Raw genomic sequence first — 17,126 nt, 5'->3', positions numbered from 1 at the left:
AAAACGAAAGAAGTATGGTGGTCATGTTAAGAGGATAAACATAGTGCCCACACTTATATTCTGCTCAACTGCGAGGATACAGTGACCCGTTACTTTGAAAGATAAATATTTGTGAATGTTAATTATATGAATTGAAGTTAATTATGTATGACTTGATTATTTGTTTAATTTGCAGCATGTTTGTATCTCAAGTTGAAGAAGCAATACCAGGAATATCTGCAACTGATGTGGACACACGTAAAGATAAGCACTTTTTCAAGTGGTTAAAATCACAGGTACGTAATATATCTCATACATTGATTAATTAAGTAAGTGTTTTGATACTTAAATATTAATTAGAATATCTGCTTTTTACAGGTTGATTATGACGATCCTTATTATCCCGTATGGTTTCACGAATTGATTTAAGGTCCAGTTGCAAAGGTAACCACATCACATATGTATTTCACACGAGGATCTACCTTTCACACATACGAGTATGGGAGACATCGGGCAACGAGTAACTACGGAATATGTGTGAAAGGTGAAACAGACTTTTACGGGATCTTGCAGGAGATTATTGAAGTAGAATTTCTAGGGTTATTGAAGCTAAAATGCGTCCTCTTCAAATGTGAATGGTTCGATCCTGTTGTGAACCGAGGGATTCGGTATAACAAATTTGGTGTTGTGGATGTCAATTTTGGGAGAAGATACAACAAATTTGAGCCTTTCATTTTAGCTTCACAAGCCGAGCAAGTTAGCTTCCTTCCTTATCCTCGGCTTCGAACTTCCGGGATAAACTGGTTAGCTGCTATCAAAATTACACCTCGTGGACGCATTATCGCTGGAGAAGAACCGCCCTTGCAAGAAGAAGACTCTATCAATGAAGTTGAGGTACCAGAACAACCAACTGATGAAATCCTTTTGATTGAACCGCAAAACTTTCAATATGAAGATATTCCCGAAGATGCGACAGATGAAGCACGTGAAGACGAGTTCGAGAGAATCGACAATGATGATTGTAATGATAGTGATGAGAACGAAAACGATTTAGAGTGACGTAATATTGATGAGAACGAAAACGATTTAGAGTGATGTAATATATGTAACAAATGTTGTATTTCTCTATTGTAACGTATGTTTAAAGAAATATTGTTTTTACCATCTTAATGTATGTGTAACAAATGTTGTTTTATATAATATGTATTTCTTCAGTTTCTAAAAATTTATTTGGAGTTTTAGGGTTTTAGAGTTTAAGTTGGAGAAAGAGCAAGAAGTAATAGAGAAGAAAATATGATGTTAGATGATATGTGACTTTGGGGTTTAGGAATTTCATTCTCGGTGTTTAGGGTTAAGCGTTGTAAAATCGTCGTAAATGGTTCGATTCTACGTAATTTCTTCGTAAATGGAAAAAGACGGGTCTGGTAACTTCATCGTAAATGGAAAAATGCGGTCATGGTAACTTCGTCGTAATCGGAAAAGTTTGGTAAATCGTTTCGACGTAGTTTCGTCGTAAATCGAAAAACGCGGGCCTGGTAACTTCGTCGTAAATGGAAAAACACGGGCCTGGTAACTTCGTCGTAATATTACGTCGCGTTTACAACGAAACGTTTTCTATATATTGAGATGCCGAGAACGAGGCTGCCTCGTTCATTCCTTCCAAATTCCTTTGCTCTCCCTCTAAGGTACACTCCCTTTCCTCTTCTATTTTTTTTAAAGTTAGTTTAGGTGATTAATTAGTTAGGTAATTAGTTTAGTGATTAGTTAGGTAATTAGTTTAGGTGATTAGTTAGTTAACGAAATACTATAGTTTAGGTGATTAGTTAGGTAACAGAATAATTTTTTAATTATGTCGTCGTAATTGATTAAGTTTATTTTAATTTTTTTTAGATGGCTCCTAGAAGGAAACCAGCAGCACCTACTTATGCCCAGTTAGTTGGCGATGGTTCCGGTACATCTTCTTCCGGTCCATCGTCTTCTGATGCAGTTCCAGACTCTCAAACTTCTCAGAGAGATTTTTCGAGTCCTCCTCTTCCACCGCAGATGCCTCCACCTCCTCCTCCAGCGGCTGCACCTCAGCCTGTCCCAGAAGGTGCAGTTCATCCGGATTTACGTGTGCCTTCATATGCTCCATTCACGAGATATACGGTGGAGGATTTGCTTGCCCAGCCTGGACGGGAGGGTTTGGATGTTCTAGACCCCGATAGACCCCGATGAACTTATTGGTAAGTTATTAATTTTTATTACATTAAAATTTAAATTGTTTTTATTTTCTAACGGTTAAATTATTTTTTTTCAGGTTTGGGGCTAACAACCGTGTTAGCCGTAGCGTTTCGGCGACGATTAAGGGTTACTACGACAGGGCATATCCGAACTGGAGCAAGACACCAAATCACGTTAAGATCACGTGGTTTAAATGTTTTGCGGTAAGATTTTTAAATTTAATTAAATTTTCACTTTTAAATATATATATATATATATATATATATTTTTTTTTAATATTTCTATTTCTTATAATTGTAATTCTTTCAAAATTTTTGTGTTTCAGCAAAAGTGGCATTGGTCTTTGGAAATCACCGAGAGGATGAAGACGGAATTCGTTGCAAAGGCAAAGATCTGCCTCTGCAACACAGTCTCCGATTGGAAGGACAAGTGGGAGATCTACGGGTATAAGGGAAAGCCCACTGAGCTCACGAAGGATGTATGGGATGGCCTCATCGCCTATTGGGAGCACCCCTCTTCGATCAAAAAGGCCAATTCGTGCTCTGCTTCTCGAAGGACAAAGGATAAAGATGGTCATTTGCCCATGCTTCACAGAACCGGACAAAAACCTCATGCATGAGTCCGTCTAGAAGCTGTAAGTTTTGTTTTAAATATATATTTTAAAATATTCAATTAATATAATTTTTAATATTTAATTTAAATTTTTTTTTGTAGTTCGAGAAGACGCGAGTCTTACCATCTCTGTCTGACCTATTCAAGATGACTCACGCCACATCCGGCGGAGTTTTTGTGGATCATGCATCTGAGAAACTCTTCCAAGCAGTGGCTGCTCGGATTGAAGAACGGGAGACGCAACTAACCCAGGAGTCTCTCGATGGATTACCCGTCACATTGTCCACCGAAGAGGCCGACAGAATCTTCGAAGAGGTACAACTTAAAAATTTTGTTTACATTATTTTTAATATTTTAACATAATTAACTATATTAATATATGTTTTGATTTTATAGGTGGCTCCTAAAAAGATGGGACAGATAGTCGGTATAGGCTCTGTTAACGAAGTTGCAAGAGCAACTTCATCATACACTTCGAGACGGGATGAAGAGACTGCTCAGATGAAAGCTCGAATGGATAGCCAGCAGGTTCGGTTAGACTCTCTTGAGGATTTGTTAGACGTGATGGCCGTGGGAAACCCGGTTATGCAGAGAATGTTGAGTGAGAGACGAGCCGCTCTTGGGTTGCCAGTACGAGATCCCCAAGAGTCCGATCCAACCCGTCAACAGCCGAGCAACCACACCGACTACTTCGAGAATTTGTAGTTTTTTTTATATTTCTATTTGTATCATGAATTTAAATATTATTGTATGACTTTTAAATGCTTTTTTAAAAAATATGTTTTCCATTTTAAATGCTTTTTTAAAAAATTTAAATTATTTTAAATTCCGAATATTAAATAAATTCAAAATAAATTCAATATATATATTAATAATAAGAATCGATGTAAACTCCATGTAAATTTTTACGAGTGATTAAGGTCGAAAGATTTACGAGGGTTTTACATCAAAAGGTTTACGTGTTCTTTACAACGAAAGTATTTACGTCTGCTTTACATCGAAAGAGTTACGTGGAGTTTACCACAAAATGTTACATCACGTTTACGACGAAACCTTGCCCTGTGCTTTACGAGAAATTATTTTCGTCGTAAACATAACAAGTCGTTTACGACGAAATCTCCGTTACGACGGATGTTTTAAAACGAAACGTATTTCGAGGTTAATTTGTCGTAAAACCCCGTTTACGACGAATTTACAACGAATATTGCCCTAGTAAAAAATATGTTTTCTTGTAGTGTATGATAACCCTACTCCATTATTCATATTTTGATAATGATTAGCTTAGACCATTTTTACTTATATATGTATTTAAATTGATGTTATATATAATATATGGATAGAGATGTAACAACCGAAGCCGAATAGAAAATAACTCATTTGAGGAAAGCTTGAGCAAATGGTTTGGATCCATGTTCGGAACTACGCTAGGCGCTAGTCAGGCGGCGATCCCGGGCCTAGCGAGTTATAAAAAAATCGGGGATTAATCGGGGTATACGCGGAGCCTAGTTTTTGTATATTTTAATTATAAATATACATATATATATATTAAAACATGTGAAATCTTAACGTAGAACCGAGATAGTCCAGCGGTTCGGGAAGCATTTGCTGCTGCAACAGGTAGAGTGTTCGACGCTTAGGTGAAGCATCATTTCTTTTTTATTAAATATACATATATATATATATATTAAAACATGTGAAATCTTAACGTAAAACCGAGATAGTCCAGCGGTTCGGGAAGCATTTGCTGCTGTAACAGGTAGAGTGTTCGACGCTCAGGTGAATCATCATTTCTTCTTCATTAAATAAGCGCGAATTAGGAAAAAAAAAATAAAACTGACTTATATTTGTCCCACATCGGCTACTTATTTCTGTGAAGAGTCTCCTATATATACATAGAGAAGGATTCTTATTTTTTACAGACAATTGGGCCTATTTTATGGGCCGCATTCTATCTTAAAAGTCTAATAGTTGCTGGTTCAAAATCAGTTTTTAAATTATTAATCAGGTTCCCGATTAATTCAGCCGATTTGACCCAATCGTGGCGGTGAACATCCGTCAAGCGCCTAACCGGGCGGTGAACATCCGTCAAGCGCCTAACCGGGCGCCTAGTCAGCTAGGCGCTCGCGTTTTAGAACAGGGCCCATCTAAGGAAACTTAATTAAGAATAACAAAGGCTTTCGAAAAATTTGATTTGATGAAATTAAATTGATACCTCTAAATTTAATAGAACATCTAATGTATAAATATTTCTGGTTTAATATAACTAAAATATTTATTTGAAAAATTCAACAAAATATACATAATTTTTGATACTCTTGAATAAAGAAAGAATAGTTCGTTTAGGCTCATCACATGGATGATGGATCTATATATTATTACTAATCGTACAGTTCATTATGAGAGAAAAATAACCGACATATATATGGAGCAAACCAACAAGTACATAGAGTTAGAAATGATCTCCAACCTACATAAATACAACCTAAAACTGTGTGTTTTATGTATACCTTCTTATTGAGTCGCACTACTAGTCGTCCATGGACCCTGTACAAAACTGAATGAACACATTGACTTCTATAGTTCCTAAATTTTTTTGAAGAAAATTATATAAACATAAATCTTTAAATTTGTAAAAATATTTTTTATTGAAAATTTTACTAAATCAATTACAACTTTTAAAACTCAGGATCAGCCTTACGTCACTACAATAAAACACCGAGATTCCGACGACAAATATCGTCGGTATGCCTCGGAATAACGGTATTCCGAGGACATACCGACGAGAATGGTCGTCGGAAATTGTTCGTCGGAAAGTAAAATTTCCTCGGAATTTCTTCGGAAAATTCCGAGGGAATACCGAGAATTAAAGATTCTGAGGACATTCCGATGAAACATTTCCTAGGACTGTTCGTCGGTATCTCCTCGGATCTTTCCGATGGAACGGTCCTCGGATCTTTCCGATGGAACGGTCCTCGGAAACATTCCGAGAGAAAAGAGGTATCGGAATATTCCGACGAACCTCGGCCGCCGGAATATTCCGAGAAACCATAGCCGCCGGAAGATTCTGAGGAAGTGTATCCGTCGGGATATTCCGAGGACATATGTCCCTCGGAATATTCCGAGGAAATTGTCGTCGGAATATCCCAAGGGATACACTTCCTCAGAATATTCCCAAATTTTTTTTTTTTTAAACTAAAAATTTATTTATTTTAATTGAAATTCGAAAATATAAAATTAAAATTGAAATAGAAAACATATTAGATAATATTCAAAGTTGTACAAACCAAAATAAAACATTCAGAGTTTTTGGAAAAAAAAAAGGAAACTACGGGAACTGCTCGTTCGGGTACATCATCTCCATCATTTGCTCGTTCTGCTTCCTCGTTGCATCCCATCCCGCCTCTTGATCCGCCATCTTTTGCTCCAACGCAGCTATGCGGTCATCTTTGTCCTTAACCTGGTCCATAAGCCCTTCTGGATCAACATAGGGCTGTGGTGCAGAAGGAGGAACCGACCGGGCTCGACGACCCAAACCGACCAAACGTTTCTTCTTCTTTGGAACCGACTGAAATAGAAAATAAACAAATTTAAATAATAGAAAAGATGATAAAATGAAAATAAAGAAATAAATGAATTGAACATTTTTATAAAGAACATATCGATTCAACGATTTCGTTGATTCGAATCCGGGACAAGTTAGTCAAAGCCGTCGAAGTGGCGTCTAGGTCGGTTTGAAGCTGAGATAGACGGGTATCTTCGTCTTCCTTCTGAGTTTCGATCAGGCTGAGCACATCCCTCACAACACCATCATCAATCTCCCCGGTGTGCTTGTTGGTATGCGCCGTCTTCATTAGGACGACATCAACCGGTTCGCCATCATTTTCATCCGCCTTGAAAAAAGCAAAAGTTAAACAAACATTAGAAATTAGAAAAAATGCATAAAAAATAAAATAAAAATACTTAAATAATTAAAAAAAAAAAGAGATTGAACTTACCAAGCGATCCCCCAGAGTGGCAATAGTCTGGGCACCCAAATTGTACTTGTACATGCCCTTCCCGCCACGATCGCTCTTGCGGTTGGCGGAGTTGGTCACGGAGGTATCTTTCGTCTCGTCCTTATCCCAATGCACACACAACTCCTCCCAGACCGTGTTGTTGATCGACTTCAGAACCTTTTAATAAAAAAAATATAAACTAGTGTAATAAATCCAAAAATAGTTTAATAAATTCAAAAATTTGTTTAATAAATTAAGAAAAAACCTTGTTGATAAGCCGCTTCTGCTTCCACTCGTAGATCTGCTTCCCATAGTTGTCCATAACTTTATGGACGAATGCGTCACAGATAAAGTTCGTGTGATCGGGATTCCAGGTGAACTCTTGCTAAAAAAAAAACACAATTAGTAGAAATTTTATATTAAAGATTAAAAATATAAGTAAAAAAATTAGAATACTTACCGCAAACTGACGAAACTACATCTCCTGGTCCTCGGTAGGGAAGTGAGTGAAAGTCGGATGTCCCTTGCTGAGGTTCGAGTACATCATACAGTTGATCCATGCGCTGATCCCGTTTCCGGATCGGTTGAACCTAATATAAGAAACAAATTATTAATAATGAGTCAAATTTTAATGAAAGGAAAAAAAAAAGACTTTTAATTACCATGTTTGACGTCGTCCTTTTGGACACGGAGTGAGATAGAGAAGATGCTCACGACCGGGCTGTTGAACCAACTGGGCAACAGTCATCACTCCCGGAACGACTGGAGGAGCGGGAGGGGGTGCAGCAGCGGGAGCAAGAACCGGAGTGGGAAATGAAGAATCCCGACAGTGGCTGCTCGACCCCCGAGAGTGGCTGGACGAACCCCGAGAGTGGCTGGACGAACCCTGAGAGTGGCTCCCCGTACCACTACGACCTCGTGGTGAGGCACGACGAGGTCGAGACCGGGTCTGATCACCAGTAGACCTGTAAATTAAAAAAAAATATTTAAAAATAGTTTTAATAAATATTAATTGAAAAAATATTAAAAATTAGTTATAATAAATATATAAATTAAAAAAAAACATATTTAAAAATAGTTTTTATAAATACAAAAATAATAAAATAGTGTTTATAAATCAAAAAATATTTTATAAATACAAAATTAGTTTTAATAAATATAAATATTTTTATAAATATGAAATCATCTTTTATATATCCAAAAATCGAATTTATATACAAAAAACGTTTTGTAAAATCCATAATCGATTTTATAAATACAAAAATAATAAAAAATTTATAAAAAAGTTCTAAATCAATTCAACACAAAAATTCTAAACCTATTACACAACCAAATCACAATCCTAACCAATCACTCTAACAAAAATCTATCAAAAAACTTCTAAAATCATTAAATCTACTTAAAAACCTAACAAATAGAACCTAAGAGAGTGGGATAGGGTCCTTACATGATTTGTGTAGGAATAGAGAGAATTCGCCGGAGAGATCGTCGCGAGAGAAGGGGGAGATCGCCGGAAGAAGAGAGAGATCGCCGGAGGAAGAAGAGAGAAATGGGGAAGAAGAAGTGTTTCGTGTTTATAAAACCTAGGGTCCGACAGAAACTATCCGTCGGAATTTCCTCGGTATTTTCCATTTCAATTTTCGTGAAATATTTGGCGGCTGGTTTGCCCGGTTAAATGAAAATATTCCGAGAAAATTCCGACGGACACTTAAATATCCGTCGGAATTTCCTCGGTATGTTCATTAATTCGAGGAAAAAGAATATCCTATGCATGTATTTCTATTGGTTTATATTGTTCCTCGGAATTTCTTCGGACTATTCCGAGAAAATTCTGAGGAACACATGTTTGGGGTTTCAAAACATCAAATGCTTTTGCCCTATATCATTTCTTATACAAATGCAATGCATACCATTGAGGAATCTTTGTATAGATGATCATAAACTATGAAATAACAAAATTTCAAAACGAATTGTAAGTATTCCCTTTACCGTTCATTAAAGTGTATAAGTGTTTCTCTTTTGTTGTGGGGATTTCGTTCATACAATCGGAAAAGTGTTTATTATAGGGTAAGTGCATAAATCGCGGAAGAAAGCACTAATCCCTGCAATTGCTTCATGAACATTCTGTGGTAATAGTTCCTTGAAGGCAAACAGAAGGAGGCACTGCATCATTACATGGCAATCGTGACTCTTCAAGCCGATAATCTTTCTTTCCTTTCTGTCGACACAGTTACGCAAATTAGATGCGTAACCGTCTAGAAATTCCACATCGTTTGAAATCCAATCAAAGAACACATATTTTCCCTCTGCATCAAGTTGGTATATGGGAAAAGGAGCCCTACCATTCTCATCAACATGAAGTTCTGAACGAGCACATATATCGACTAAATCCAGTCTTGATTTCAAATTATCCTTTGTTTTACCCTGAACGTTAAGGATCGTGTTCATGAGATTGTCAAAAAAGTTCTTCTCAATATGCATGACATCTCAATTATGCCTCAGCAGATGATCCTTCCAGTATGGCAGATCCCAGAAAATACTCTTTTTGTGCCAGTTATGTAGTTCTCCAACAGCATCTACCGGATAATGCACATGTCCACCTTGGTCTTGCGTCCTTTCTGCACCAAAATCTCTTAGTTGTGTAGACAAATCTGCCCCATAAATTTCCGGAGGTGGACTGTCAAACACCCCCTTGTTCTTCATAAACAAATTCCTACTCTATGATATGGATGATCAGGTGGTAGGAATCTCCTGTGACAGTCAAATCAACACGTTTTCCTTCCGTGTTTTAGCATCAGTGTTATCTTGACAATATGGACATGATAGCCTTCCATGCGTTGTCCATCCAGATAACATACCATATGTTGGAAAATCACTTATTGTCTACATAAGTACTGCCCGCATTTGGAAGTTTTCTTTACATGAAACATCGTATGTTTCAGCACCTTGAGCCCATAGTTGTTTCAACTCATATATTAGTGGCTGAAGAAACACATCAAGTGATCTCTTAGGATGCTCTGGTTCGGGAACGAGAATGGAGAGAAACAAAAACTCTCGTCGCAAGCACAAGTTTGGCGGTAAGTTGTATGGTGTAAGAATGACTGGCCATAGAGAATACTGTCTTCGACTCTTGCCAAACGGGCTGAAACCATCAGTACATAATCCAAGGTAGACATTTCTTCTCTCATACGCAAAGTCGGGATATGTTGATTGGAAATGCTTCCACGCTTTTGCATCTGAAGGATGTCTAATCTCACCATTTGTTGAATGCTCCGCATGCCATCTCATTGGTTGCGCTGTGCGTTCAGACTGATACAACCTCTGCAACCTTTCCGTCAAAGGCAAATACCACATCCTTTTAAATGGCACTGGAACTCTTCCACTCGTATCTTTATAACGAGCCTTTCCACAAAATTTGCATGTAACCCGCTGTTCATCTGCCCTCCAATAAATCATGCAGTTATCGCTGCATACATCTATTACCTGATACGATAAACCAAGACCAGCTACCAGTTTATGAACCTCGTAGTATGAACCAGGGGCTACATTATCCTCAGGTAGAATACCTTTTACAAAATCAGCAATCGCATCCACACAGTCTTCAACCAAATTATAATCTGTTTTAATGCCCATCAGTCTTGTTGCAGATGATAAAGCTGAATGACCATCTATGCAACCTTCGTACAAGGGTTGCTTTCCAGCATCCAACATATCATAAAATCTCATAGCTTCTGCATTGGGTAAATCTTCCCCTCTAAAATGATCATTTACCATCTGCTCAGTACCTACACCATAATCTACATCCATTCTAATTGGTTCTTCTAACCTAACCGCAGGCTGAGGTTCGCTAGTACTATCATATTCATAATCAGTTTCTCCATGATGATACCAAATTTTGTAACTTCGTGTAAACCCATTCAAATATAGATGAGTCCAAACATCCCACTCTTTAATAATCTTTCTATTTTTACAATTAGAGCAAAGACATCTTAACATACCCGTTTCTGCTTCCGGTTGTCGTTGAACTAACCCCATGAATTCGGTTATACCTCGTTGGTATTCTTCCGTAAGCAATCTCGTGTTCGGACCCAAATGAGGTCGAGCGATCCAAGAACGATAATAATTTGAAGAAGACATGCTTTTTTCAATCAAATTCGTGTGTAAATATAGTATGTGAGAGGATGAAGAAATGGAGTGAATGAAGAGGTTGGGGGTGCGGGTATTTATAGATGAAATGATGCCGACAGTACCGAGGAAATTCCGACGGAATCCCGACGGTAACGGCTCTTTCCTCAGAATTTCCCCGGAATTTTTAAAATCCCCCAACGGCTCTCTAACGGCTATAATATATCCTCAGATATTCGTCGGTGTTTTCCGAGGAATATGATTTCCTCGGTATTTCCTCGGAAATTCGTCGGAATATTCCGAGGATCTCATTTTCCGTCAGAATGTCCGTCAGAATTACGCTGTTTTCTTGTAGTGCGTCCAACAAATTTAGTGAAAACTGGAAATTTGATTTTAAAAGTAGGAGTACGTAAAACTTTGAGGTTTACTTATGTAGTATACTAATGCTCCAGAAAACGTTGAGGTTTGAAAACATGATAAAAACAAAACTTATTTGACAATACATATTCTAAAATTTAGTATTAAATTATCAAAAAGCAACTCGAAAATGTGTAAAATGTTTACAATAGCTTCAATTGATTTTCTTCGCTAAATATACATATGATGACAGCTCCAACTTCAGTAGCCGTACATATCAAAAATCGCATTACCTAAAATTTTAGATGATAGTTACGTTACGTATAGTAAATAAGTCAATGCAAATCTTATTTCAAACGATCGTGATGACGGCTGTGGCGAGAAATAGATCGGTAAGAGGTTTTTAGTCTTGTGCTATAATAATTTTCTTTTCAGAATTTTAGTAAGTCAAATCCAAATCGAATAGTATATCATCTATTAAGTTGTTAAGTACCTATCAAGTGACATCTGTTAAAATAAAAATAGTTTCCGTTGTGTAAGATAAGAGTTATAAATTAGATTAAGTCAATGGATCCAATCTACTATGTCCAAAACATTATGCATCTATACCTCGTCATCCTTTGGCACAGTTATACAAATAAATCATATAATATAGCAGAAGATCACAAAAAGTACAGCTTCACATGTTACTTGTTCGGACCTTTAAGTAAACTACAAAAATGTCCAAGTTAATGCAAACGTCTTTACATTTCGTCCGGATTAAAATAAATTATTACATTTTAGAGTAATTACAAAGCCATAGCTTGAATGTTTCAAGGATAAGTATTGATAGAAATAAAAATATATTTGCCAAGATTTTAGTTCAGTTTTATAGCTATATATTAATTTAGTCATATTGTCGATGTCATCTCTAGGCCCTAGCTGTAAATTATTATTTTGACGGACAAAGGAAATCAGTATCACAAACTCGCAATGCATAGACGTACTGAAACTAATAGGCGCCGATTGAGAGAACTGGGGCATGAAAAAGGTCCACCCAAGAAAGCAAAAAGAGGTACAATTTTCTAGGCCTTTTATGGGTTGTTACAAATTAATATTTGGGCCTTGGCCCAATTAAACAAAAGCCCATTGGAACAGATCGATAATAGAAGCTCCATTGCTTAGTGAGTTATCCCTCGTGTACACTAAACCGCAACTAACCTGACGAATCAGGTTTTGACATTTGGCAAATTTTTACAAAAAAAATTAAAAAAAAAGAAAAATTGAATTTTTTTAGCCATTTTCTATTTTTATGCAATCCTCAGCTACCTAAAAAATTCCTTATTTTTCTCTGAATTTTAATACCATGTTAGTTATTTTTTTATCAATCTGTTTTCTTCATCTCTCCTGTATAATCTGTAAGTGTACTGGCCTTCTTCTTAACGTTTTATCTATTACCAAAAAGTTTTTAATTTGTGATTGAATTATCAAAACCAGAGCATCACATTTTAAAATGAAGAAGTAACTGATTCATTGTTATTATAATGATGGCAAATTATGAGAAATCCGTTCCATGTTTTCCTGCAACTAGAAATCTCCTTCTTCTTTTTTTGTCACCGCAACTAGACATCTCCAAAAGCACAATATCAATCTATAGAGGAAAAAAAAACAAATGAAGAAGAATATATTTTGATAAAAGGTAAACGAGTTTCTATTATTTCGGTAGAAAAGAATCATATTGTTTTTTTTTTTTTTTTTTTTTAACCAGGTGTTGACTTTGCGGCCCACCACCTAGACCCGGCGCCAGCCTTCGTCTGGGCTTTGCGGTCCTGGACACGCCTCCTCCTCCCCGCAAGTCGAACAGCCTACCTCCCAGCCCCCTAAGAAGCAGTACGACAGTACCACTGGACTAGGAGGTCCTGGGTAAAGAATCATATTGTTAAGCTGTTTTCTTACTGTGCAATAGGTTTTACACCGATAGGTAGATTGAAAACATCCTCAACATTAGATGGTGAGCAATTTGGTACTTTTTCTATAGTTTTAGTCTTTAAAATATTCAAAAATACAATTGATTTATGTAAGTTTCACATTTGTAGGAGCAAGATCAGCATGAAGCATCGAAGATGACATAATCAATGCTGCCATGGGATGATGGGTGATAAAATTACGGGAGGTATATATCAGCAGCTACATATTTATATTATTGCAGTTTTTATTTTTTCAACTACATGCTCTTGACTGCCATAAATAATGTTCAGTGAGACAATGAAATTTGTCAGGTGATGTTATAGTTTATCTAAGATAACTTTACGAAGTCTTTCTAGATTGTATATTGTCTAAGATAACTTTTTGAAGTCTTTCTATATATATATATATATAATTTTATATAATGATTATGTTTATCTTTTTGTGTGTTCTGCAAAATAATGTGAAACTATCTATTTATAACTATAGTTACCCATTTATATTATATCCAACTCAACATTTTTCAAAATATTTGTAAGAAAAAATAATTTCATGTTCGCATGGGGTCAATACTAGTTAGTTATTATCTACCTTACCAGTCAACTGTGCTATTAAGACATTAATGCCGCATAAAGTTTAAAATTTAGATTAAAAATTCAGTAATAAGGATTTTTTATTATTATTATTTGTCGTCTTTCCCATTTGCGTTCCTCACAAATAAAAAAAATCAAATTCAGATCTCACGTTTGTCCCCTTCGCAGAACCACCATGAGACCACCGACGACGCTGCTCCTCTTCATCGGAGCTCTCATCTTATCCGGCGCCGGAAATGTCAGACCCGACGCCTCCGATCACCGTTACAAGGAAGGCGACTCCGTTCCGCTCTACGCCAACAAGGTCGGCCCGTTTCACAATCCCAGGTAAAAACGATACCTACTCTACTACTTCCGCATCGGTAGGCTTTGGATTAGAGAAATTGATCGTTGATTGTAAAAAGAAGCTGCGATGGATTATCGAGGGCTTGAAATTCGATTCATGCTCTATAATGCGTAATGTTAATCGATAGATCTTTGTGTATACTTTAGATCTGAGATTGCTTTGGATTAGAGAAACTGATCGTTGATTACGCATGCGATCACTGTATAAGAAGCTGCAATCGATTCCAATCATGACATTGAAGTTCGATTCATGCTCTATAATGTGTAGATTTGATTGTCATATGACTGATTATACTTGTGTATGATGATGATGATGGTTGCAGTGAGACGTATCGGTATTTCGATCTGCCTTTCTGTATTCCAGGTACTAAAAGCACTGTGTATCTCTCACTAGCCTTCTATGGATGCACTCTTATCCATTGATTCTTGGTTTTTGCAGAGGGTGTGAAAGATAAGAAGGAAGCTCTAGGTGAGGTTTTGAACGGCGACAGGCTCGTTAGTGCTCCATACAAGCTCAACTTCAGAGATGAGAAAGACTCCGAGACATACTGCAAAAAGAAGCTTAGCAGAGAAGAGGTCGAACAGTTTCGAAGAGCCGTTGAGAAAGACTATTACTTCCAGATGTACTATGATGATTTGCCTATATGGGGATTCATTGGGAAGGTTGACAAAGATGGCAAACCGGATCCCAGCGAGTTCAAGTATTTCCTCTACAAGCATATTCAGTTTGAGATTTTGTATAATGAAGACCGTGTGATTGAGATCAATGCTAGAATGGATCCTCATTCCCTTGTGGATGTTACTGAGGATAAGGAAGTTGATGCTGAGTTTATGTATACTGTGAAGTGGAAGGAAACAGAGACTCCTTTTGAGAAGAGGATGGATAAGTACGCCATGTCTTCTTCTCTTCCACATCACTTGGAGATTCATTGGTTCTCTATTATCAACTCATGCGTCACTGTCCTGCTTCTGACTGGTTTCCTTGCAACAATCTTGATGCGGGTCCTCAAGAATGATTTCATGAAGTGAGTTTTGAATGCTAAATTCAACAACCCACATATCTTTTTTTTTTTTTTTTTTTCTGATTATAACCTTAATTTTCATGTCCTTAAAGGTATGCTCAAGACGAGGAAGCTGCTGATGATCAAGAGGAAACTGGATGGAAGTACATTCACGGAGACGTGTTCCGATTCCCAAAATACAAATCTGTCTTTGCTGCATCTCTCGGTAGCGGTACTCAACTGTTCACTCTGTAAGTCTCTTTGACATGCTTCATTTCTTTATTGCCAATAACTAACTGTAACTTTCCTCATATGTCATTAGTACTATATTCATCTTCATGCTTTCACTTGTTGGAGTGTTCTATCCATACAACAGAGGAGCGCTCTTCACAGCTTTGGTCGTTATCTACGCTCTCACGTCTGGAATCGCCGGATACACAGCCTCCTCTTTCTACTGTCAACTCGAAGGAAAGAACTGGGTAAGCAAACACCAAACACTTTCCCTCAAATCAATTAAAAGAAAGCAATATAAGCTTCTCATTTGTTTTCTCTCAGGTGAGAAACTTGTTGCTCACTGGAGGTCTCTTCTGTGGCCCGCTCTTCCTCACATTCTGCTTCCTAAACACTGTGGCAATCGCCTACAGCGCAACCGCTGCTCTTCCCTTCGGAACGATTGTTGTGATTGTCCTTATATGGACACTAGTGACGTCACCTTTGCTTGTACTAGGCGGTATCGCTGGTAAAAACAGCAAAGCAGAGTTCCAAGCTCCAGTCCGCACCACTAAGTATCCCAGGGAGATCCCGCAACTCCCATGGTACAGGAGTGCTATACCTCAGATGGCCATGGCAGGTTTTCTTCCTTTCAGTGCCATCTACATCGAGCTGTACTACATCTTTGCCAGTGTTTGGGGTCACCGGATCTACACCATTTACAGCATCCTCTTCATCGTATTCATCATCCTCTTGATCGTTACTGCTTTTATAACCGTTGCACTTACTTACTTCCAACTTGCCGCTGAAGATCACGAATGGTGGTGGAGGTAAAGGTCTTAGTAAGCTTATTTTCACGAATGGGTTTGCAATAAAACTTCATCTTTTTTTTTTATATATTGCAGATCATTCCTATGCGGTGGATCGACTGGTTTATTCATCTACGCGTACTGCTTATACTATTACTACGCGAGATCAGACATGTCTGGTTTCATGCAAACATCCTTCTTCTTCGGTTACATGGCTTGCATTTGTTACGGTTTCTTCCTCATGCTTGGAACTGTTGGCTTCCGCGCCTCTCTCTTTTTCGTCCGCCACATTTACCGGTCGATTAAATGCGAGTAAAAGATGTTGCTACCAACCACAGTTCCTCAAAAAGCTTCACTTGCGAGATTTTTTTTTGGTAGAACGAAGAAGAGATCGTTCCTTTTGGTAGATAAAGACTTATTTTACGGTAACTTGTGTTGTTTAGTCGAGTCGCTCTTTTCTCTGCTTATACTATAGTGTTTTCTCTCTTTGTGGGTAAATTAATTAACTGCATTGTATCTTTTTCTCTTATATATTTATTCTGAAGATGAAAAAATAACAGTTTTTTTTATTCATGTTCTTGGATCCTAACGCCTACATGGTTGCTTCGAGTTGATATACCTATCGCATGAAACAAAATGTTTGAGCAAACAATATTGAGTTAGAAAGCAAGAAATTGGAAGTTCGTGTGTTTGTACCATTTGGTCCATGATGACTCACATTTTGGATATTAGGTAGTTTGGTTAAGGGGTTAAAAGATCCATTTACTAGTTGACTTATTTTTGGTTTGGATTCGGATAGAAAAATTAGAAACCGGAAAATAACAGGAAAATTTTGGTTTAATTTGGTTCAGTTCAGTTATTTTGGGTAGTTTGGATATTTGGGTCAAACTTCATATATTTTTGGATAAAATATTGAATAATTAAAGATGATCC

At 37.2% G+C, this 17,126-nt stretch overlaps 1 protein-coding gene across 1 annotated transcript; it reads left to right on the top strand.

The window, feature by feature from the left end:
- Positions 1-13,904: 13,904 nt before the first annotated feature.
- Positions 13,905-16,762, top strand: LOC106418463 (transmembrane 9 superfamily member 3). Its single transcript, XM_013859182.3, has 7 exons — positions 13,905-14,155; positions 14,497-14,537; positions 14,613-15,198; positions 15,288-15,425; positions 15,497-15,653; positions 15,730-16,214; positions 16,290-16,762. Exons 1-7 carry the CDS (start codon positions 14,004-14,006, stop codon positions 16,507-16,509), a joined length of 1,779 nt encoding a protein of 592 aa, XP_013714636.1. The 5' UTR covers positions 13,905-14,003; the 3' UTR covers positions 16,510-16,762.
- Positions 16,763-17,126: the final 364 nt, after the last annotated feature.

This window comes from Brassica napus, chromosome C9 (genome assembly GCF_020379485.1).
Source record: "Brassica napus cultivar Da-Ae chromosome C9, Da-Ae, whole genome shotgun sequence".
Lineage (NCBI taxonomy): Eukaryota > Viridiplantae > Streptophyta > Magnoliopsida > Brassicales > Brassicaceae > Brassica > Brassica napus.
Note: the sequence above shows the minus strand (reverse complement) of the source record. Positions and strands in the feature narration are given on the sequence as shown.

What these genes read in the sequence shown, in the direction of transcription:
- LOC106418463 (XM_013859182.3), top strand. Translation starts at nt 14,004, where the DNA reads ATGAGACCACCGACGACGCTGCTCCTCTTCATCGGAGCTCTCATCTTA. An exon ending in CTCAAGAATGATTTCATGAA is followed by an intron (nt 15,199 to 15,287) that starts GTGAGTTTTGAA and finishes ATGTCCTTAAAG; the next exon opens with GTATGCTCAAGACGAGGAAG. An exon ending in AACTCGAAGGAAAGAACTGG is followed by an intron (nt 15,654 to 15,729) that starts GTAAGCAAACAC and finishes GTTTTCTCTCAG; the next exon opens with GTGAGAAACTTGTTGCTCAC.